The following is a 23,543-nucleotide window of genomic DNA, read 5'->3' on the forward strand; positions in this document are numbered from 1 at the left end:
AACTCCAGAAACTGCTGAAACAGAAGGGGTTATGTCGAAGATTCGTTTGAACACGGAGAACATAAAATTTATACAACATGGCGTTATGTTTCTTCGCTGATGCTTTGAGCTGCGCTGATAAACGCTGAGTAGAAATTTGTGTGCGCTTTACCAAGGGAGTCGCTTTGTGCCACATGGGGCAGAGACAGGTATATTAGTGAAATTAGTGGAACGATCGATCGAAACCAGTTAGGATAGCATAAAAATGATTCACCATATCAACTTCAAGAAATGTGAATGATTCCCAGTTAAGATCGGATATTAAAGTCGAAAGTGCTGTAAAATCAATCTTGCGATGGTTTGGTGGTCTTGGTCCAAGGATGCCTGACGGTGGATTAACGAGAACTGGAGCAGATGCATCCAGTATGATTGTCCGGTGGTGATGATACACTGGCAATAGCGGAAGAGCAGCAATAAATTCGGCCCAGATGATTACGAACCAGGTTCACCTGTTTTAGGTTGGTGAAGTCCATACTATCGATTAAAACACCGGCAGCTGGCAGTAAAATAGTCGTATCATGGCGAACGCCATTATTCCATGCAATACGGTGCGGGTAATAGTTTCTGCATACCAGCAGCGCATTGGTTTTATCGGTATACAACTCGTTGACCGTTGCGCTCACTTAACGCGACAGAATCCTGACTTTTCTCAGGTGGAAAATTAAACCTGGTTCAGAATAGTTGCTTAGGGGGAGACACGGTAAACACGGTTTGCGAGGCGGTTAGTTTTGGAAATTTTGGAAAAAAAACTAAGTATGGAAAGTTGCTTATTTACATGAACTCTTTACACACACAAAATTTCGATGAATTCTGATAGGGTTCTGCCAACCCCATAGACGAGTTGGCGTGAAATCCATCAATGAAAGCCTGAGTTGCATTGAGGAACAGAATTCTCGAGTCAAATGATCAAAGTTTAGGAGCTTTCAATTTAAAAACGAATTCAATTTAAATTCACATAAAGTGGCAGAAGAATTCTGTTTCAACCTTCACAACCAGCTAATAAACGTCCACGGAAATCTGCAGCAAAGCTCAATCTTTCGCCATATTGATCGTAGCCACCTTCTTGCGATTGACACCCTAGAACGTAAAAGACACCTTGCACAAGTATTTTTTGCTACCAGATTCGTCTTTTCCGAGATCAATTCTCCTCGACTGCTTCAACAGCTTTTACAATACATTTGGTAATACAAAAAACGAATCAAAAAATATATTCTAAACCATTGGATTGTGAAAGTTGGGCAATACTGGTATGGTCCATCTAGTGCAAAAGCAGACCAAAAGACACACATCGTTAAGCGCCAATTACATATTGTTATCTTAAGATCTGGCGCAGTCTTGAGTTTCACACGGCAAATGGCAAATGAATGCTCGATCAATTCGAGATTGACATCACGAAACGATCGATAATTTTATGGCTCTGTCGGTTACACGCTTCATTTACTATGTCTTAAAATAGAAACTTTGGTGTGCAATGAGTCGAAATTAAGATGTTTATTTCTTTTTATTCTAATTTAATGTTTCCAACTATTATTAAAACAAACATACGGTTGATCGGAAATGAAATCATTGCAAAGCAATTATCAATTTTCACCAGCTTAGCACTACATTAGAAATTGCTCGTGCCGCTGCCGCATACACCATCAAGTTCATTCGACACGCAAGATATTTGCAAACATCTAAGGTGGAAACAAAACAACACAGACTAGTGCTAGCGGCTCGTGTAACCGAACCACAAATCGACCTTGCAACATAATCCGAAAACCATTAGACCATTTTGGTGTTGGATCCGACAGTTCATCATCTTCCTTCGCGGAGCGGGATTCGTGCGGAAGGTAAAACCTTCCCTTACTGAACTGATGACTAGTCATCTTTCACTTTTTGGCACCTTCCTCGGGAGGAGCGCACGATATTGAATAGCTGCTGTCCATTCATTTACCATAGTGTGTATTCAGCACGTGCCCGGGCTCTATTCTTCCGAAACAACGCGGAATGGAAAAACGCGAGCTGAGCCGGCACTCCAAGCTCATTCATGCGAGTTTTGTTTGTACTGACGGTTACATGTGCCTACGTCAAGCACGATATTTATACTTTGAAAAGAGAGTCTCTATTGTCCGGTATAATACACGGTAGGCGAGAAAATCTAATATTTACATGTTGTGGCTTGTCACCTAGGTTGATCTGAAATAAGCCAAGCTTCAGTGCGCCATCAATCAATAAATTGTTTTTTTTTCTCTTCTAATCTTCCTATCACAATGAATTATGAATTTTGCTGGGGTTTACATAAAATCAATATTTGTTAAGTTGTCTTTTGTCTAGCACCTTGGCGCCAGTGTACCTATGAAAATCGCCTTTGGTTAGGCAACATACCGCTAACCGGTGAATTTTTCGTTTTCGGCACGACTTAAAATATTTTAGTCGTGGTTTTTGGTAGACATAGGTATCAAGCATTTAATTATGAGCAACGAAATAAATCAAAAGCACACTTACCTTCCGTTGGACCGTCTGGAATCGGCAGAATCTTCGCCGGAAATGTCAACATGACGCTTCGGGCGCTTTTCTCGATACCCACCGGATGAGCGTGACCTAGACCTGGAATGATGACGTCGCTTCGATCGAGGCATCTGCAATAAGTGTTAGAAAGAGCAAAGTTTGATGTGAATTTTTAAAGCATACCATAAACAGTGAACAACTAAACCAACACAAAGCATTTTGAAATTCACCTCGATCCGTCAAGGAATTTCATGTATTGTCCGCAATAGATCGTATGCAAAGAAAGCTGAATTTTATTCAATGGAATAGCTTCGTTTATGTTCGAATTTTAAACAATCGTAACCAGTCGATTTGTAACTTTAGTCTTTCATTAACTGAGAGTAACAGCTTGTGGCTTGCGAGATTAATCAGAGTCATAAAAATGTCGTAACCAACCAAGTCAACAAACTATCATTAAGCTAATTTTCGATGGGCGAACTACTGGTGTTTATCGAATGTGATTGAAGCCCCCCCCCCCCTTTGGGGAGTCGAGGTGCCGTAGAGATTGCAAACGAAATCGAGCCGACGGCAAACTGAGCCACTTTCCTCTTTCTCTCATTCGTCGTTGCTGTAGTAAATTTACAGCTCTGGTAATAACTATTTTTTATTATTTCAGTATTTTAGAAGTTTTGCAAAGCCATACAATATAGTTTTGTATAATATTGCTGTTATTTTCATTTGAAGTTGGCATAATCCTACAACTGTGGTAATCGTTGTCTTTCACCATTTTAGCGTTTTAGAGGTTTGGCCATTTCACAGAACCTTGTTTCGGCTGTTTCACCCAGTTAGCTTCGAGGTACGATGCTGGTGTAACAAGCCAGTCGTCGTATGTTCGAATCTCGACTAGGCGGTGCTTGCTAGATAGAGAGTCAGTAGGATCATTACACTGACCACGTAATTTTCCTGTACTCTAACAGCCGGCTACGAAGTCTGCCGATAAAGAAGGGTAATGTCTAATGATGGTTTAAGCACAAGACTTTGCTTTTTTGTTTCGTGTAGTTTTTCATGCATTAAATTAGATGTAATTTACTACTAAGTTGATTTGTTCCATATTAAATAGAAATACCAGGAAGGAAAAAATATAATTAAGTGCTTAATGTTAAAATGCATATACCTATAATTTGTTTATTTCTTTATAAAATATCAACAGGCGTTGTAATAAATAATGTCAGTCGTTTTTAAGGTTAATATATTTTCTTAGTTTCTTTAAATAAAAAAAAAAAAAAAAAAAAAATATTTTCTTAAAAAATCTCCGTGCCTAACGGGACGAACGCGAGATTGGTGAAGAACTATGAATGTAGATACAATTTGACAACATTTTTCATATGCTCAACAGTTCCTTACGCAACTTTGTAATTTACCGTATTGATAGTAAATGCCAGAGAATGCGAATTCCGTGCAGTCCTTTTTATTGCGGGCACGAATTTGAAGTATCAAATCTACTACTTTGGCGGCATTAAAGAAAGATCATGGCGTCGGATTCATGGAAAACAAATGAAGCGCGTCATTAGATGGAGGCCAGTCAATGGCCCTCTATGCATGGTAAGGATTAAGAGCGAATTCTTTTACTACGAAAAACAATGTCCTAGCGTTATCTGCCACAGCACATGTCTCCCGCAACATGAGAGATTCGCTTTGTGTCTCCTCGCTTGCGCTTATCACGGCGACATAAATGCATTCCATTGCAATTTTTCTTAATCAATAGCCTGGTAATGGCGTCAACAACCGTTTGCTAAATTAATCCGATCAAGTGCATAAGCTCATGTTACTCTAGATTTTATTTGACTGAATCGTACGCCGCCTTAAAATCCACAAACAGATTCAGAGTCTGCTCGTTGTCCTCTTGTAACTTGTCTAGTAACTGACGCAGGGCAAACATCTGATTCGTCGCGGAGGGACCCTTACGAAAACCAGCTTGGTACTCTTCGACCGAGGACTCCGTAAACCGTCTCAGACTACAGGACAGAATACGGAAGAACTCCTTATAGACAGAATCGAGCAATGTAATGCCTCGATAGTTTTTACACTCGAGTCTACGGTCTTTTTTAAAAATAAGGCAATTTGTTCTTCCCCCCAGATCTTGACAATGATCCGGTAGATTGCTTCGTATAGGCACTGGCACCCCGCTTTTAGAAAGTAAGCTGGGATACCGTCCATCCCAGCAGCCTTACCGTTTTCATCGATTATATTCTTAGCCTCCTTCTGTTTTGGTGGCCATCCACACCTTGGCCATCGCTCACAATTCTCATCTTGTTGCTGTTGATCTCCGTGTTTATCTCTTCATTCAACAGCAACTGGAAGTGCTCCTTCCATCTGGCCGCTGCCACTGTTTTGTCAGTAAGCAGGTTTCCAGCACAATCATTGCACATCACAGGTATGGCAAAATTCCTACACCTCATCGTTTTGTAGAAACTCCTTGTCGTTGCTAGCGTTAATTGCGTAACATTTCCAGGTATGCAAAAACATAGCAACGATATTAACATTCAATGTTTTCTTTCCACTTCGCCAGCACCAGATTGTATGCAGCTTCACAAAAATGACTTTCCCGATATCCTGATTATTCTGTATTAACAAGCCATTAGTATTAAGATAACGCAACATTTGGCCTTTCACAGCAAGTACCAATTTTTTCTAGTGCGTGTAACATATTGATACCATACCATGGAAGGAAGGATTCCTTCCAAACTTGAGCTCGGACCCGGTTTGCAATGATTCGTTGATTAGGCCAAGAAGGTCGTGTCCAATGACATCAAAGCAATCTTGAATAACTAGCGTTAGCATTAAATGTCTTTCAACTGTTCTATCGTGATGGGACGAAAGCTGTTAAAAGTGCAGTCAGACCGGTTGCTTGAGTTCTTCAGGTTCATCAACCAATTCAATAGACTGATTAATCGCTGAAATACCATCGATAAAATACACTACAACATAGATTCTATCCCGAGCGAGCTGTGGAAACAAATTAGGTAAACTTCGCAACATTCTGCGTATATAGTATGAGTGCCAAAGCGCAAGTGGATACAGTTTATACTGATTTAAAATCCGCTTTTGATACCGTTAATCATATTTTTCTTTTGAGCAAGTTGGAGAAGCTTGGATGTACCACAAGATTGTGCAGATGATTGGAAACTTACTTGCTAGAGTTGGTTACTGCCGGTCTGCCGGGTTTACAAATGGTTCTGGTGTACCACAGGGTAGCACTTTGGGACCATTGCTATTCTGTATTTACATAAATGATGCAGCGTTACTGCGCAATGAAGGTGGAAGGCTTTTCTTCGCTGATTATTTAAAAATCTATCGAGGACGAATCGAGGACTGCAGAATGTTACAGAAGCTTCTGGACTTGTTTAGTGACTGGTGCGTAGGGAATTAATTGTTATTGAATGTGGAGAAATGTTGCGTCATCAGCTTTCATCGAACTAGAAGCGCAATAGAGTTTGATTACGAAATTTCCGGAGCCAGACTTAATAGGGCAGAACAGGTGAAAGATCTTGGAGTATTACTTGACGACCCAGTAAACAATTTGGTCACAGACTAACAAACGTAACACTTCGAACAAATTTTCTAACAAAACATCGTTTCAATCAACGGGGTGGCACGCTAGGATTTCAGCGTAACGAGCATCTATTTTTATTCCGCTTTCACCAAAACTGGATAAACTGTTGTCGTATTTTCAATCATTCAACAGAAAAATATTATATGATATGCGAAAATTTTGACAACCATTTGAAATTCTATCTTGCGTGGTTTTTAGAACACGTAACTTAATACTCCTGGATATATGATTAAGATATAACTTAATATTGCACAGTGGCTCTCGCCCACATTAAGATGCCAGCCCCATCAGCGGGATAAGGACATTAGGTTAACAGCCTACTGTACCGGAACACAAAAAGTTAATGAAAATGAAAACTGAAATCTCTCTGGATTATTGGCAACAACCTTTAGCATGAAAACACGGACACGAATCGGAACATAGAATATACTGACCCTTGCCCAATAGGGTCGCTCAACTTGCGAGGGAAGCTAACCGCCTGAAGCTTGAAATCCTGGGGCTAAGCGAGGTCCGCTGGCCGGGTACTGGCGAACACAAGACATCATCCGGGCAAGTCTTGCTCTACTCCAGCTGAAGAGCGTGGTTGAGAAAATCCCGTAGGCGAAAATCCACTTGGGCAACTTCAACGCGAAGATTGGCTCGAACAACGCGGACCTTGAACGCGTCATGGGACGTCATGGCCTAGGAGAGATGAGCGAAAACGGGGAGCTGTTTACAGAATTCTGTGGTAATAACAACATGGTCATTGGTGGATCGCTCTTCCCCCATAGACCAGTACATAAAGTCACGTGGGTTCTCCGTGACGGCCGAACAGAAAACCCAATCGACCACATCTGGTTCAGCTGAAAATGGCGAAGAAGCCTTCTTGACGTTTGCAACGAACGCAGTGCTGATATCGCATCCGACCATCATCTTTTTATCGGAGTTGCCACCTGGTTGAACCGTCGAAGAGCAATGGACCGGCATCAAGAACACCTTCATCACGACCAGTGCTGAGACCCTCGGCAAAGCGCGCAGCGGGCCGAGGGAGTGGATTTCGGATGAAACTTGGAGAGGAAGATCGACGAGCGGAGAGAGGTGAAAGCCGGCATTGAACGAGCGCCAGATCGGCTAAGACAGCTGTCCGTCGACGATACGCCGAACTGGAGAGGGCTGTTAAACGTGCTTGTAGGTGGGACAAGAGAGCCTGGACTAACTCCCTAGCCGAACAAGGAGAAACCGCCGCCGCCAATGGTGATATCCGTTTGTTGTACGATATTTCTCGCGGCATTAGTGGTGACAGGTTGAATACAAAGATGCCGCTAAAGGACAGAGCTGGTCAGCTACTGACTGATCGTACAGAACAGCTTAAGCAATGGACTGAACATTTAAAACTTCCGAGTTTCAAATGTCAGAGACCAACAAAACCAGTAGCGTATGACGCCTACGGTTCGTCGAATTAATCGCGTCAACTCAGAGGCGCCATCGCTGGATGAAATTGTAGCAGCCATCAAGAGTATGAAATCCAATAGAGCGCCAGGGATAGACTGTATTTCAGCCGAATTGCTGACTCAAAGCTGACCCATCTTTGTCAGCCCAGATGATGCATCAGCTTTTCAGCAATATATGGGAACCGCAACTTTTCCGGTGGACTGGATGCAGGGCATATTGGTCAAAGTCCCTAATAAAGGAGACCTAACTGAATGCGGTAACTGGCGTGGTATCACGTTGCTCTGTATTACTCTCAAAGTACTCCGTAAGGTAATCCTCAACCGGATCCAGGTGAAGATCGACGCTACTCTCCGGCGAGAGCAAGCTGGATTCCGTGCTAGCCGATCATGTATTCGCATTATATAAGAGCAGACCAATGAATTCCAGGATTCTCCTCTGCTGGTGTTCGTTGACTTCGTAAAGGCGTTCGACCGACTCAACAACGTTAGCATCTGGGGCGCACTTAGACGTAGAGAAGTTCCAGATAGTCTATCTCATCGAGGCTCAGTACGAGGCGTTCTCGTACAAGGTTCTGCACAGTGGCATCGTATCTGACCCTATAAAAGTTATTGCGGGCGTGAGGCTTCTGTTTCTCATCGTTATGGATGAGATATTAGTTGGAGCAATTGACAGTAGACCAAATCGACGATTGCCTTGGAATTCTCTAACGATGGAGCAGCTAAATTACCTCGACCTAGCCGACGACATTGTCTTGCTCGCACAACGCCGAAACGATATGCAAAGCAAGTTAGATGACCTCTCCGAGAGCTCCCAGACAGCAGGTCTCACAGTCAATGTAGCAAAAACTAAGTCTATGGTAGTGAACACTGACCATTCCACTAACTTCACAGTAGCGGGACAACAAGTTGAGCAAGTAGACGCCTTTCAATATCTTGGTAGCCAGAAAACGCCCGATGGTGGTATATAGCCACACGGATCAGGAAAGGCCAGGCGTGCCTTTGCAGGTCTGCGAAACATTTGGCGCTCAAACCAGATCACTCTACGTTAAATCCGTACTACTGCATGCCTGTGAAACGTGGTGCGTCTCAGCGGAGACAACGCAAAAACTGCAGGTATTCATTAACCGGTGCCTGCGATATATCATTCGTGGCTAGTAACCTGATAACTGGATATCCAACGAGGAACTCCATCGTCGGTGTCATCAACGGCCGATAGCCACAGAAATTCGTGAACGTAGGTGGAAGTGGATCGGACACACCTTGAAAAAAGGAGCGAACGAGGTTTGCAGACCCAGAAGCTCATGGCGATGCAGCTTAGCCAACGACATTCAGGTTGTAGACGAGAACCTGTCCTGGCGACAGGTAAAAGCCATGGCGGGTAACCGTCAGCAGTGGAAATCTCTGATTTCAACCCTTTGTTCTGCCGGACCGGCGGACATGGACACATAAGTAAGTAAATTAATATTGCAATCATCTATACTGTTTTATAATTCACAATCATGTCATGAGTTGTATATAAGGACACGCACGACTGCAAAACAACTTATTGTTCACTTTGTCTAATCACTATACAATTCCAATGTAAAATTGACACGCATACGATTTAATGTGAACTTTCTATTACGGTGTTGTATTATCTAGGGCAGCGGTTCCCAACCTTTTTTTGGTTCGCGTACCCCCTGACGGATTTCCCTATACTATTCTGCAGCGAACTAAAGTTTTGGCGAACCCCTGGGGGTTCGCGAACCCCCATTTGGGAACCGCTGATCTAGGGAGAAACTCATCATGAAGTCCCATATTTCTACTATCATTGAGTCCAATCGTAGTCTTTGGTTCATATATAAGATCGCTGGAGAATTCAAGGACCCGCTTAGCTTCAAAGCTCTCTATGGTTTTATTGTACGGTCGACGTTGGAGTTTGCGAGCATCGTTTGGAACCCGCGCGACCCAAGTAACCAGTGAGAACTTTAAGAAGCAGAAATCTAACTTTTTATTAGCCTCTGATACACACTTTATCGTGTAGCATTGATCTATATGCTTATAAAACGCTAATTAAAAGTCGGTTTTGGCGAAATATCGGGCTGCATTACTGCTTGGAGATTTACAAATGTCCTAAAACGTAACACCTGTTACGTAACGATAAATCGTGCAACATAAAAAATGGGAAAAATATATGTTCATCCTTTTTTATCTTCCCTCTCTGTTATCCTTATCCTCTGTTGAAGTTTCAATATTGCTTTTTTGCAACTTTCCTTCTTCGGTGAGAATTGGACCGCCAATCTATCGATTACACTATGTGGCTATGCAGGAATAGCGCAACGCCTTTTACTGGTTGATCTGAAAACGGTAGTTGCGAGTCAGCTGCCAATAACCCTATTTAAATTGCCGAAATTCTTCACTCGAATGATTGATTTGCTTAGCAAGGTGGAATGTAGGGAAAGATTCTATTTTTCACATTTCGTCTATAGGTTTTATTCTAGGGGAATTACCTACGTTTTATTGTGTTTTTATGTAATACTAGCTGACCCGACAAACTTCGTATTGCCACAAAATATCCTGTGTTGTACATAAATCATGAATCTCGGATGATCTTTGTCACAATCTCGAGTTTTGCAAGTTTCTGAGGTGTTCAACCTTAGATGATTTATTTTGGCAGTTACGTAACTATGAAAGCATCCCAGGTAACCAATAAGCATCACCAATGCTATTCAAATGTACGCCAATAAGCATTTAAGTCGCCTTAAATGGTGCTTAAATGCTATTTTGGCCAAATATACAGCTACTTTACTGATAACCTTCTTATAGTGTCCCCTCATTGCATAGCCAGAAAGCGGATAGTAATATTTGCCATGATTGTACAACATTTCGCCGAATATCATTTTGAGAAAAACCTTAAGCGGAATGTACCATTTCACGGAAAACTTTTTTGTGAAATGTACCATTTCGCGACCATCTCCTTACTCGCTGTCGCTCGTTCCAGGAAACCCAGGTAGACCTAGGAAAACAAATAAACCTAGACAGTAGTGATTTCTGCGGAGAGTTGCCTCCCCCCAGTGGGCGGCGCTTTCGACGGCGGGTCGCCGGCAACACTCGCGGCCGTCTCGTCCTAAATGATCTAGTGTTACTATAGATAGTTTTTGTGGTCTTGTTATTGACTAATGTTTTATAGAAGAGTCTCGAATTTCTCGAATTCGATTAGTTTTTGAGTTTCGCACTAATTTCTGTTTTGTTTGTATGAGTCCATATCCCCCTACCACAGGGATGAGAGGTCTCTAACTATCATAAAATAAATTCAAGACTCCAAAATCTCCCACATGCCAAATTTGGTTCCATTTGCTTGATTAGTTCTCGAATTATGAGCAAATTTGTTTTTCATTTGTATAGGAGCCCCCCTCCTAAAGTGGAGAGGGGTCCTAATTCACCATAGAAAATATTCTTGCCTACAAAAACACCCACATGCTAAATCTTGTCTCATTTGCTTGATTAGATCTAAAGTTATGAGGAAATTTGTATTTCGTTTGTATGTGAGCCCCCCCCCCCCCTTCTCCTGAAAAGGTAAGGGGTCCTAATTTATCATAGAAAAAATTCTTGCCTCCAAAAACACCTACATGCCAAATTTGGTTCCATTTGCTTGATTAGTTCTCGAGTTATGAGGAAATTTGTATTTCATTGGTACAGGAGCCCCCCCTCTTAAAGTGGGGAGGGGTCCTAGTTCACCATAGAAAATATTCTTCTGTTTCTGTTTTTGTTTGCAGCACGAGGTGGGGCAGTTAGAGCCAAGTCTGTCCAGGGCTGAGATAAGGTGGTTGTGATAATGATAAAAGAATCCTTGCGGATAACGCTAGCGTCATAATGCGTTGGTGATTATGGATTAATGAGGAGGAAGAAGAGTGACAGAACTTGGCTCGTTATAATTGTGTACTTGGTGAATATAGAATAAGATGGCTTGTACTTATCTTGTTTTCTCCTTCCTTTGTTTGTTTCCTCGTCTTGTTCGTAGTCGATCTTAATTAAGCCTAAAGCAGGCTCCACGCCGGCCGTCCTCTCCATCGTTGTCACCAGTGCAGTGATCTGTGACTGATCTCTTGCCTCCCCTCACGACAACATTGTTGCCGTGAGAAGAAGCGATAGAGATCAGGCAGAGAAAGAAAAGAAAAGAAAAGAAGAAATTTTTAGTCAACATGTTGATCGCAATTTTCGAGTTAGTTGTTGCAACACGGCACTCCCCTGGCTAAGGAGGCTGGCTGACAGACCCCTGGCCTGATGTTCGCAATGTAAGCAGGCTGACAGACCCTTGGTCTGACGTTTAATATCGTGTACGGTGGAAGAAAAAAATGTAAACAAACTTACAGAAAAATTAAGAGGAAGAACATTGTACCGGTGAGAAATAAAACTAAAGCGAGAAGAAATTAGTGATATATAAAAATAAACAGATTGCTGAGGTGCGGTTTAGTGTTTACAGTAGGAAGAAGATTGACCTGTAAGTAAGAAAATGAAATAGACGATAAATGATGCTGATTAAAGTTATACTTACCTGCAGAACGCGATTCCCATGAAGTTAGAGGTTAGCCGGAAGAAAACGTACTCACCTGTTAAACCTGTTAAATTGTAAGTTGTCGAAAAAGAGGATCATAGATTTAGAAAATACTTTCCACATTACCTACCGTGTTTATCTGCAGAACCTGGAAATCAAATAAGTCAGCTAGAGTTAGTTCATTGATCGTTATAGCGTGAAGCAGGAGTGGAAAGCGAAAGATTAAAGGAGGCATTAGAACCACTTCTTGTAAGTAAACGAAAAGAATGAAAATAATGGTTAAACTTTATCAATAAAATTATTGTAGTTTGAGCGACACAAAATAAAGGTCTGCTACAAAAAGGGTTTCTTTCGAAACATTCTCAAAAAGAAGGTGTCACCAGGCTTGCTGATTATCGCGAAAGCGCTTTACTCTCTTTGTTAGTTATTCTCCAGAGAGTTGCACGACCTGTGAAAAAAAGCTTCTCAGATCAGCTTCGATCAGCTTTGCGGTTGAAGCTATTCGGCATATTTCGCTTTTTCATGTTCTTCGTTCTTCTCTGAATTATCGCCTGCATGGCAGGCAACAAATATTGCTCACTCATGAACTACGGGTTAATGCGATTCACAAAGCAGTCTTCAGCTAAAGAAGCATTCAATAGTGAGCGATATCATCTACATTCTTCATGAAGAATATTTTTTGGTTCTTCCTCGCGAATGAATGAATGATTTTAGGAAACAAGGGAAACCAGTTATTCATGTCGAATGGCAAAATTCGTTGTGATGGTAAACAGAATCAGAAGATTTGTTGCATTGCGGCTAGATAAACCTAAAACTTTTCCTTTTAATTCTATTATTTGGTCGGCGTTAAGTCAAACCGAACCTAGTAACAAAACTTTGATTTCGAGAAAAACGCGTTCAAAGTTTGCTGCTCTGTATGGTTTATAGCTATGAATCGTTCGAAATCTTCTCATAACTCTGGCTGTTTGCAACATTTATGTAGTCTGATTAGTGTAATGTAGCTTAGAAATTTCTTGATCGTTTGCTGTCATTAACTCATTTTATTAAATGTTGCGACTTGGGCCGGTCGAAGTCAAAGTCCAAGTTTGCTACTACAGTAATGACCCGATTTTGTCACCCCCATGATGAATTTAGGGGTGACTAAAACGGGACAGTGACAAAATCGGGTATATTTTCAATTTTAATTTTTTTGCAGATAACTTAGAACGAACTACATATATTTCATTCTGATCACTTTTAGGACATTTCGCACTTCCTTCTACCTCTCTGTGGACATTTGTCACCTGTTCACAGCACAGCCCACAGGTATGAAAACACGCGTTTTTTAATTGCGCCGAAATGGTTGATTATACTGGTTAACTATGTTCTGAGAAATTTCACAGCGTAAAAAGCTCTTTCTTATGGTATGAACGATTCTTTGATTAACCCCCCTAAAAGTAAGATACAAAATTTATTTTTCAAGTAGTAAGAGATAGAGCAAAACAATGTTCTACAAAATTGTTGAGAAGATTATTATAAAGAACTTTGCTAAAGAAAATGACCTTCTAGCTATTATAGTTGTGGAGATATGAAACAACTTTTGTGGAAACTCCACGATAATCAACACAGTTCTTTTCACAGTGTTTTAACACATTTGACATGTTTGAAAATGATTTTCAAACTAAGCTTTTGATAAATCAAAAGCGTGACAAAATCGGGTAAAAAACGTGACAAAATCGGGGGTGACAAAATCGGGTCAAAAACGTGACAAAATCGGGGGTGACAAAATCGGGGAGTGACAAAATCGGGGAGTGACAAAATCGGGTTACCACTGTACTGTGTAGTTTAAAGGTTTCAATCGTTCGAAATCATTTCGTATCTTTGGCTGTTTAAAACATTTATGTATTCTGATTAGAGTGAATTGTCGCTTTGGAAATTCTTAACCGTGTGTTGTCAATAATTTAAATTATTTAAATTTTGCGACTTGGTCCGGTCTGATTTGAGGGGGTGAGAAGGAAAAGGGTGTAAGTGACAAAATTGGAAAAATCGAGATAATGGTAGGAAAGGATACTTTGAGTAAGGTTTTATGCATGCCAGAAAATTCACGTCAAAATTTTACCGTTTAATGACTTTTTTAAAAACATGAAAAAAAACGAGCAAAATAAAAGTTGGTTTTCGTTTGGAAGGAAAGGGGTGTAAGTGCACTATCTGAGCAATTCTAACTCAACTAACAAAACGGTTTGTCTCGAATATTTTTTAATGAAATGAAAGTTTGCTGATATGTTAGATGCCACACAAGGATTCATTTTCTACGAAACTTAATTATTTTCGTCAAGAGTAACTTTTCAAAAGGGCGTATTTATAAATGGGATTTTTTTAAATATCGTATCTCGGAAACCACTTCTTTGTTAAAAATGACGTCAACGGAAAAGTTATAGAAAATTAAGTATATTTTCGGAAAAAATACACTGAAAGAAAAAACTTTTCAAAATCAAGACAAAAATCATTAAACTTGAATTATCAAAACATGTCCCCTCAGATTTATCTCATTTTTATTAAAGATAGCTTAAAACATGTTCTAAAATGTCTTTCGATTTTTTTTTAAATCTGATAAATTTTTCAAAAATATCCAAATTTTCCTTTTTTTGTAAAACCAGAACAAAATCGAATGCTACGCATTATCATGTTATGTCATTTTAACTTTTTTTAGGCCCAGCCGTTCTCAAGTTATGCCACTGTTTGTATTTTATGAAGTTTTTGTCCTTCCGACGTGAGGCAACTGAAGGGGGAGGGGGGGGGGGGCAATGTGATTTTTTTAATCAAGTAAAACAATTTTACATACTATCGGCCAGGCTGCTATTACTCAAACTATTTTCCCGAAGAAAGTAATATTTTACCATGATATATAAAGTATACAAATATACGCTAGAGCCGACGGATGAGAAAATTCTGAGCTTGGAATTTCCGAAAACCATTCAAAAAAAATTTCCCTCGGTTTTGTCTTTTTTCGTATATTTTTGCATAGAAAATAATAACGTACATATTATAAGCAAGAATAGATTCGGTTTTCATGTTTAAACCTTAAATAAAAATTCTTAAAATCCATGTTTTTTTGCTCGATTAAAAAATTCACTTTGTTTTTTTTCGCCCCCCCCCCCCCCCCCCCCCTTCAGTGTCCGAACACCGGAAGGACAAAAACTTTATAAAATATGTATTTGTAATGGCCTAATTCAAGAATGTGCTAGGTGCAATAGTGATATTTCTCTTCCTGGGGTGCGTAAACATTTCTTAGCGTCACCCAGTTAATTTATTTTATCAACACCTTTATTAATTTTAAATATATTCGTATGGTTAGGAAAATATATCACATAGATGATCATTTTTTCAGTCCTCTATGAATATATGTAAAATATCAGTAACTACGGAAACAATATGAAATTGAATGAGATACATAATTGTTTGTCCAGTGCAAGTCTTTGTTGATTGCAAGAACGCAAAATTTGTTTGAAATTTGTATAGGAAAACTAGTTCTTGCTATTTTAATTCTACGAGTAACTATTTCTATAAACCAGCTACAGATCAAACCGATTTTGGCACGTTTCACGGATTATTTTTGACACGACCGTATTCGAAAATCAGTTTTATTCTTTTTTAAAAACAAAACTGACATCTCAGAATATTTCTTCGAGGCAATTCTGAAGGCTTAGCGGACAATTCCCGGTTCGGTTTGGCGAATTCTGCGCGAAGTTACAAGCACACGTACATACACCACAAATACACACATACTCATATACATACATGCAAGCACACATACATACATCAATACATAAAATCGACACTTGATAGATGTTTTGGTTATCCTCGTTTTGACGGTTTTATATACGTTCCTAAGTATTCAAGTTTAAATATAGTTTATTTTCGTTTGATAGGTTTAAACAGAACAGTTTTCAAATAACGTTTGCTTATATACTTATATAAAATTCAATAGTGATGTTTCATTTGTCACCAAGATCATCCAAATCTGTCTATCGACTCTGAAATCTGTCTATCGACTCTGAGAAAAGTGAGTGCAAAACGTTCTTAAGTACACACATACGTACACTCGCGCATACGTACACTCACACATACATACATACACACTATTTTCTAAGGTTTCCAAAAATAAAATACGGAAACAGTTTACTTTTACATTTTATCCGTTATCTGCAGCCAACTAAACTAAGCTATTAATCATCGCCTCGGTGATAAATTTTTGTTCGCTTCTTCATGAAGATCGAAGCATTCGAAGAAGAGTGAAGAATATCATGTACGCTTCGCACCGCAAACGGACCGAAGGCGAAGAATAGAAAGCGCAAAGATAAAACACAAATGTTCGGCCTATGTATTATTCTCTCGCAAGTCACATCGCTGCAAGCTTTGTAGTGTTATTATTATCTTCATTCTGGAGCAGTGAGGCGTTATTGAATCTTCGAATGCGTTCCTGCTTGAAGACTAAAAATAGGCGTTATGATGCGATTATCAGCAAGCCTGGGTGTCACATATAGGACACAGAGATGTCGATCCAACCTCGAAATACGTCTTCCGATGCTGAATCTACTGCTGACGAAACGGAGATGAACTTGACTGCGACGCCGTGCGAAATTTGTGAACCGTCAACTATCAATGAAGAAATGATAGAATGTGATGGATGCGAAAAATGGTTTCATTCCCGCTGTGTAGGAGGAGTCGACATATCAAAGTCAGCTAAGTGGTACTGTAAGGGTGCGGCTTGCCAGCAGCTGGCTCAAGAGTACAAAAAGCAGCTGAAAGAGGCTTCCAAAAGGAAGAGTAAGGGCCGTAAGAATACGGACGAAGCTGATCAACTTCCTGTCGATCCGGGAAAAGGCGTTTCCAGTATGGAGCAGAAAATAAAAGCACTCAAGGAAAAGCAAAAGCGGATGGAGGAGGAATTGGATGCAGAAATGATGTTGAAGTAAATGGAGAGAAAAATGATGCTGGAAATGGAGAAAAAGAGGATTGAAATGGAAAGAAAGATGCAATCGGAAGAAGAAGAAGAAAAGAGTTTGATGCGGGAAACAGTTCTCAAAGAAAAGTGCGAGCAGATAAGGCGAATGAAAGCTGATCAATTGGCATTTGAGAAGCAAGTAGCAGAGCTGGACCGGAAGTTGAGCGAACTGAAGAATGTGTCACCGAAGATCACGCGGAAACAGACCGAAGTGGAAAAGCTGAAGCAACCTGAAGAAGGAAATGCCGGAAATGGAAGGAAATGATAGAGCAGAAGCAGATTGGGCCTACGAAAGCACAGTTGGCAGCAAGGAGGGGCTTAGCGTACAAACTTCCTACGTTCTCTGGTAAGCCATCCGAATGGCCGCTGTTTTACGCGGCTTACAAGGCTTCGAACGAGATCTGCGGTTATATGGACCATGAAAACCTGGTTGGATTGCAAGAGTTTCTGACGGGCGATGCTCTAGACTTGGTCAGTGGGCAGCTGCTTCTTCCGCAGTCTGTCCCAAGAGTGATCGAAAAGCTTCGTATGCACTATGGTCGTCCGGAGCAACTGCTTAAAAGTCTGCTTGATAAAGTCCGCAGACTAGAGTCACCAAAATCGGAGAAGCTAGCTAGTTTCATTCCCTTCGGAAACGCGGTAGAGCAGCTGTGTGAGCACTTGGAAGCTTCGGGACTTCAACAACATCTGGTTAATCCGCTGTTGATCCAGGACTTGGTCGACAAACTACCCGACCCCGATAAGCGAGAATGGGTTCGGTATAAGAGGCACAAAAGGGAAGTTACCTTGCGTACCCTGACGAACTTCCTCATGGATATAGTGGCGGATGCATGTGAAGCTAACGTCAGCTTCGACAATGAGTCAGAGTTCAAATCTAACGGAAATGGACAGTCTGCTAAAGTGAAGCTGATGGAGAATAGAACATTTTTTGATGGCAACGAATCCGATACGTTGAGTATTGAGGCGAACGAGCGTAAGATCCTGAAACCCTGCAAGGTATGCCAGAACACGAACCATCGTCTGAGGAACTGTCCAGAATTTAAAAGGCTTTCGTATTCCGATCGGTTAAAGCTGGTGAGACGCGAAAAATTGTGTTGTGTGTGCCTAAATGAACACGGTGGACAATGCCGACTTAAAATCCGCTGCAATGTGGGAGATTGCAACGAACAGCATAATGCATTGCTGCACCCGATCGGAAACGTGTCGGGATTTAATGCGCACATTCAGTCAAGCGAGTCGGTTATGTTCCGAATGATACCGGTGCGGTTGTACAGCGGTAACAATAAGCCAATTAAAGTGCTAGCGTTCCTAGACGAGGGTGCTTCAGTGACATTGGTGGAGAATAACTTAGCGAATCGGTTGGGCATCACCGGTGAGCAGGAGGGTTTGACGATCAGGTGGACAGCAGACGTCACGCGAGAAGAAACAGAGTCTGGGCGTCAGGCGTTGGAGTGGGCGCGAATAAGAAATTGCTGTTGCACAGTGTTCGGACTGTACAGAAACTGATGCTGCCGTGTCAAAAATTAAATTCGAGCGAGGTAGCCACACGTTACGAATATATGCGAAATCTGCCGATTGAGTCGTATGACGGACAACCGAAACTGCTGATCGGACTCAACAACATTCACTCCTTCGCCCCCTTAGAAATGAAGGCGGGTGAAGCTGAGAAGCCAATCGCAGTGAGATGTAAGTTAGGGTGGACGGTGTACGGACCAAAATGTTCCACTTTAGCTGATACAGACTGTTATATTGGTTTCCACCAGGAGATTAGCAAAGAAGACCTTCATGATTTGCCTAAAAACCACTGCGCTCTTGAAGAATCAAGGATAGCAGTCCACCAAGAATCTATCGAGGATAGACGAATGGGCAAGAAACGTCCGTATAAGCGCATAAAATCGGTGATGCGACCGGGCAGATGTTTAGGCTTCGACAACCTAGGACCCTCCAATGTGGTAGTGGGCCGCCGAAAGGAGAAGTGTAGCAAACGGCGGAAGAGAAGCGTAGCAGAGGCGGTGATTATGCGAACCGACGGACGAATCCAGCAAGCGAATAGATTAGAAGGCAGTGTACAGAGGCGTGCTTGGCAGTGTTGGAGATTAAGTAAATCCAGAACGACCAGGAGTACACTGGATGTTACGGGCGGGGGTGTTGCAACACGGCACTCCCCTGGCTAAGGAGGCTGGCTGACAGACCCCTGGCCTGATGTTCGCAATGCGAGCAGGCTGACAGAACCTTGGTCTGACGTTTAATATCGTGTACGATGGAAGAAAAAAATGTAAACAAACTTACAGAAAAATTAAGAGGAAGAACATTGTACCGGTGAGAAAAAAAACTTAAGCGAGAAGAAATTAGTGATATATAAAAATAAACAGATTGCTGAGGTGCGGTTTAGTGTTTACAGTAGGAAGAAGATTGACCTGTAAGTAAGAAAATGAAATAGACGATAAATGATGCTGATTAAAGTTATACTTACCTGCAGAACGCGATTCCCATGAAGTTAGAGGTTAGCCGGAAGAAAACGTACTCACCTGTTAAACCTGTTAAATTGTAAGTTGCTGAAAAAGAGGATCATAGATTTAGAAAATACTTACCACATTACCTACCGTGTTTATCTGCAGAACCTGGAAATCAAATAAGTCAGCTAGAGTTAGTTCATTGATCGTTATAGCGTGAAGCAGGAGTGGAAAGCGAAAGATTAAAGGAGGCATTAGAACCACTTCTTGTAAGTAAACGAAAAGAATGAAAATAATGGTTAAACTTTATCAATAAAATTATTGTAGTTTGAGCGACACAAAATAAAGGTCTGCTACAAAAAGGGTTTCTTTCGAAACAAGTAATATCACGAGAATTCTATGTCTGCCCATCACCTATGCTACTACCGACTAACTACTCGCTAGGATGGACGCTACTCATCTCCCAAATACCCATGTCATCACGATTGACCCAGCGCTGTTCAACAACCTATGCTCATTAAAAGCCACAGCCGCCTCTTTATCTACCATCTTTGCAGTATTGTAGCTGTTGGCGTAAATTTTCGAATATTTTGTGCGGAATATTATTCAAGAGCAATATTATCGCACAGAACTATCGAAAAACTAATTGAACTTCCGAAAAATAGAGCAGATGCGACATAATGGCGACTGGTACTCGCTCGTATTATTCCCGGTGGCATTAATTGCATATTTGTAGCGGTAGTCAACCGATTTGTCGGTATGCTCTTCAGACCGTGGTCAATTGAAATGATTCTGTAACTAAGAAGGGATGAGGTGGATCAAGAAGAACTTCACTTGGAGATATGTATATATGCCGTGTTAAGTCTTAAGTGCAAGCTGTCACTGAAGCAAGACTTAATAAGATGTTAACGACGTTGATAATTCTGTGAGGATGGTATTGAATCGAAAAAAAATCCTCATACCATGGCCATATATTATGCACTATGACCCCATTTTAGGAAGTGGGAATGATGGTATATTGAGGACAGCCCTTCGCTATCGCTTGAATCAGTCAGAGAATCGAATACCTGCTTTTACTTGAAGAAGTTTTAACTCTAAAAAGAATTAGTTAGAAATGGAATTTCAGTTGAAGTCTGCCAGCATTGGGCAATGGACAGAACAAAATATATATCGAGGCTATAAATCTTTTCGAGAGATCCACTAAGTCCGACCGCGACGACAGCCGCAAGAATGGAGAGGAGCAGGCCGCCGGTGAGTTGCCACCGTTCGACTTGATAGACTCTCCGACAGAGGCTCATCAGCATTGGGAGGGCCCTTGGGAGACAAACAGCGTCATTCATGATCATTTTATGTTGTTAGTTGAATACCGTTAACGCAGTTAGTCACAAGACATGCAAATCATTCTAATAAAGGAGGGAAATAAGAAAAAAATAATTATAATTAATTACATCCAAAGCAATACAATAGAGGTGACAGTAACAGCAACGATAGCAATATTAGTAATAATAGTAATAACATAGGAAACTGACACAGGAAACACAGCTACTGACTATAACTTCCTGCCAATTAATAATTGTAGTTTGGCAGCATAGGTATAAGAAGAATTTCCGACTCATCATAGAACACTCAAACATATATTCATTCGTACCTATACACCCATGCACACTCATACATGCATACGCATGTATACATGTACGTGTGCGTATATTTTTCAGTGCTGTGCATAATCGCATAACAGCCACAAATTCTATGGCAATCTCATAAAAAATGTCTCGATTACGCAAATAAAGACATCACATCATTTTTGAACACTCGTTCGTTCTAACTAGCGATAATTTTTAATTTTCATGAGTAAGTCAAAATCTCATGAATGGTGGGTAGGATTTGGTTTCAGTTTTCTAGAGAAATTTCTGTGCATACCAGCAATTCATCTAGGGAACTGAGTAAGCCCTCCCGGTGCTTCGACCCAAGCGGATTGAATTTAAAATCAAATCCGTTCGATTTCGCTCCATTCCGCTTTACGAGACACATGCTACACATAAAGCTAAATTATGCAATACTATACTACATACTACACATATATCTAACTTAAACTATATTACATTCTACATGCGGAATTAAGTTTAGGATTGTGCCGAAGTGCGCGACAAACCACCTACCCATGGGAGGGACCATAGAAAATATTCTTGCCCTCGAAAACCTTCACATGCCAAATTTGGTTCCATTTGCTTGATTAGTTCTCGAGCTATGAGGAAATTTGTATTTCATTTGTATGGAAGACCCCCTTCTTAAAGGGAAGAGGAGACATAATTCGCCTTCTAAAGAGGGGAGAGGTCCCAACTTACCATAGAATAAATTCTTGTTACCGAGAACACCCACATGCCAAATTTTGTTCTATTTGCTTGATTAGTTATGCAGAAATTTGTGTTTCATTTGTATGGGAGCCCCCCTCCTAGTGAGGGGAGGGGTCTCGAACCATCACTAAAACCTTTCCTGGCCCCAAAAACCTCTACATGCAAATTTTCACGCCGATTGGCTCAGTAGTTTTTGATTCTATAAGGAACATCCCGACAGACAGACAGACAGACAGACAGACAGACAGACAGACAGACAGACAGACAGACAGACAGACAGACAGACAGACAGACAGACAGACAGACAGACAGACAGACAGACAGACAGACAGACAGACAGACAGACAGACAGACAGACAGACAGACAGACAGACAGACAGACAGACAGACAGACAGACAGACAGACAGACAGACAGACAGACAGACAGACAGACAGACAGACAGACAGACAGACAGACAGACAGACAGACAGACAGACAGACAGACAGACAGACAGACAGACAGACAGACAGACAGACAGACAGACAGACAGACAGACAGACAGACAGACAGACAGACAGACAGACAGACAGACAGACAGACAGACAGACAGACAGACAGACAGACAGACAGACAGACAGACAGACAGACAGACAGACAGACAGACAGACAGACAGACAGACAGACAGACAGACAGACAGACAGACAGACAGACAGACAGACAGACAGACAGACAGACAGACAGACAGACAGACAGACAGACAGACAGACAGACAGACAGACAGACAGACAGACAGACAGACAGACAGACAGACAGACAGACAGACAGACAGACAGACAGACAGACAGACAGACAGACAGACAGACAGACAGACAGACAGACAGACAGACAGACAGACAGACAGACAGACAGACAGACAGACAGACAGACAGACAGACAGACAGACAGACAGACAGACAGACAGACAGACAGACAGACAGACAGACAGACAGACAGACAGACAGACAGACAGACAGACAGACAGACAGACAGACAGACAGACAGACAGACAGACAGACAGACAGACAGACAGACAGACAGACAGACAGACAGACAGACAGACAGACAGACAGACAGACAGACAGACAGACAGACAGACAGACAGACAGACAGACAGACAGACAGACAGACAGACAGACAGACAGACAGACAGACAGACAGACAGACAGACAGACAGACAGACAGACAGACAGACAGACAGACAGACAGACAGACAGACAGACAGACAGACAGACAGACAGACAGACAGACAGACAGACAGACAGACAGACAGACAGACAGACAGACAGACAGACAGACAGACAGACAGACAGACAGACAGACAGACAGACAGACAGACAGACAGACAGACAGACAGACAGACAGACAGACAGACAGACAGACAGACAGACAGACAGACAGACAGACAGACAGACAGACAGACAAACAGACAGACAGACAGACAGACAGACAGACAGACAGACAGACAGACAGACAGACAGACAGACAGACAGACAGACAGACAGACAGACAGACAGACAGACAGACAGACAGACAGACAGACAAACAGAAATCCACTTTTGTATATAAGATTTATTGCATATTATCCGTATGCATATGCCATGATATATATTCGTGTTGATGTTTGCTCTAACAGCGGTGCAGGATT

The 23,543-nt window shown here is 41.4% G+C and overlaps 1 protein-coding gene across 2 annotated transcripts in view; it reads right to left on the reverse strand.

Moving 5' to 3' along the window:
* LOC128745386 (serine/threonine-protein kinase Doa) overlaps positions 1 to 23,543 on the reverse strand; it is a 202,230-nt gene that overhangs the window by 173,356 nt on the left and 5,331 nt on the right. For both annotated transcript variants that reach the window (XM_053842450.1, XM_053842448.1), the window contains 2 exons: positions 19,673 to 19,690; positions 2,527 to 2,660 (listed from right to left, as the gene is read on the reverse strand). In XM_053842450.1, coding sequence (XP_053698425.1) covers positions 2,527 to 2,660; positions 19,673 to 19,690 — 152 coding nt within the window. The remainder of the gene's footprint in view (positions 1 to 2,526; positions 2,661 to 19,672; positions 19,691 to 23,543) is intronic.

This window comes from Sabethes cyaneus, chromosome 1, assembly GCF_943734655.1.
Source record: "Sabethes cyaneus chromosome 1, idSabCyanKW18_F2, whole genome shotgun sequence".
In the NCBI taxonomy this organism is placed as follows: domain Eukaryota; kingdom Metazoa; phylum Arthropoda; class Insecta; order Diptera; family Culicidae; genus Sabethes; species Sabethes cyaneus.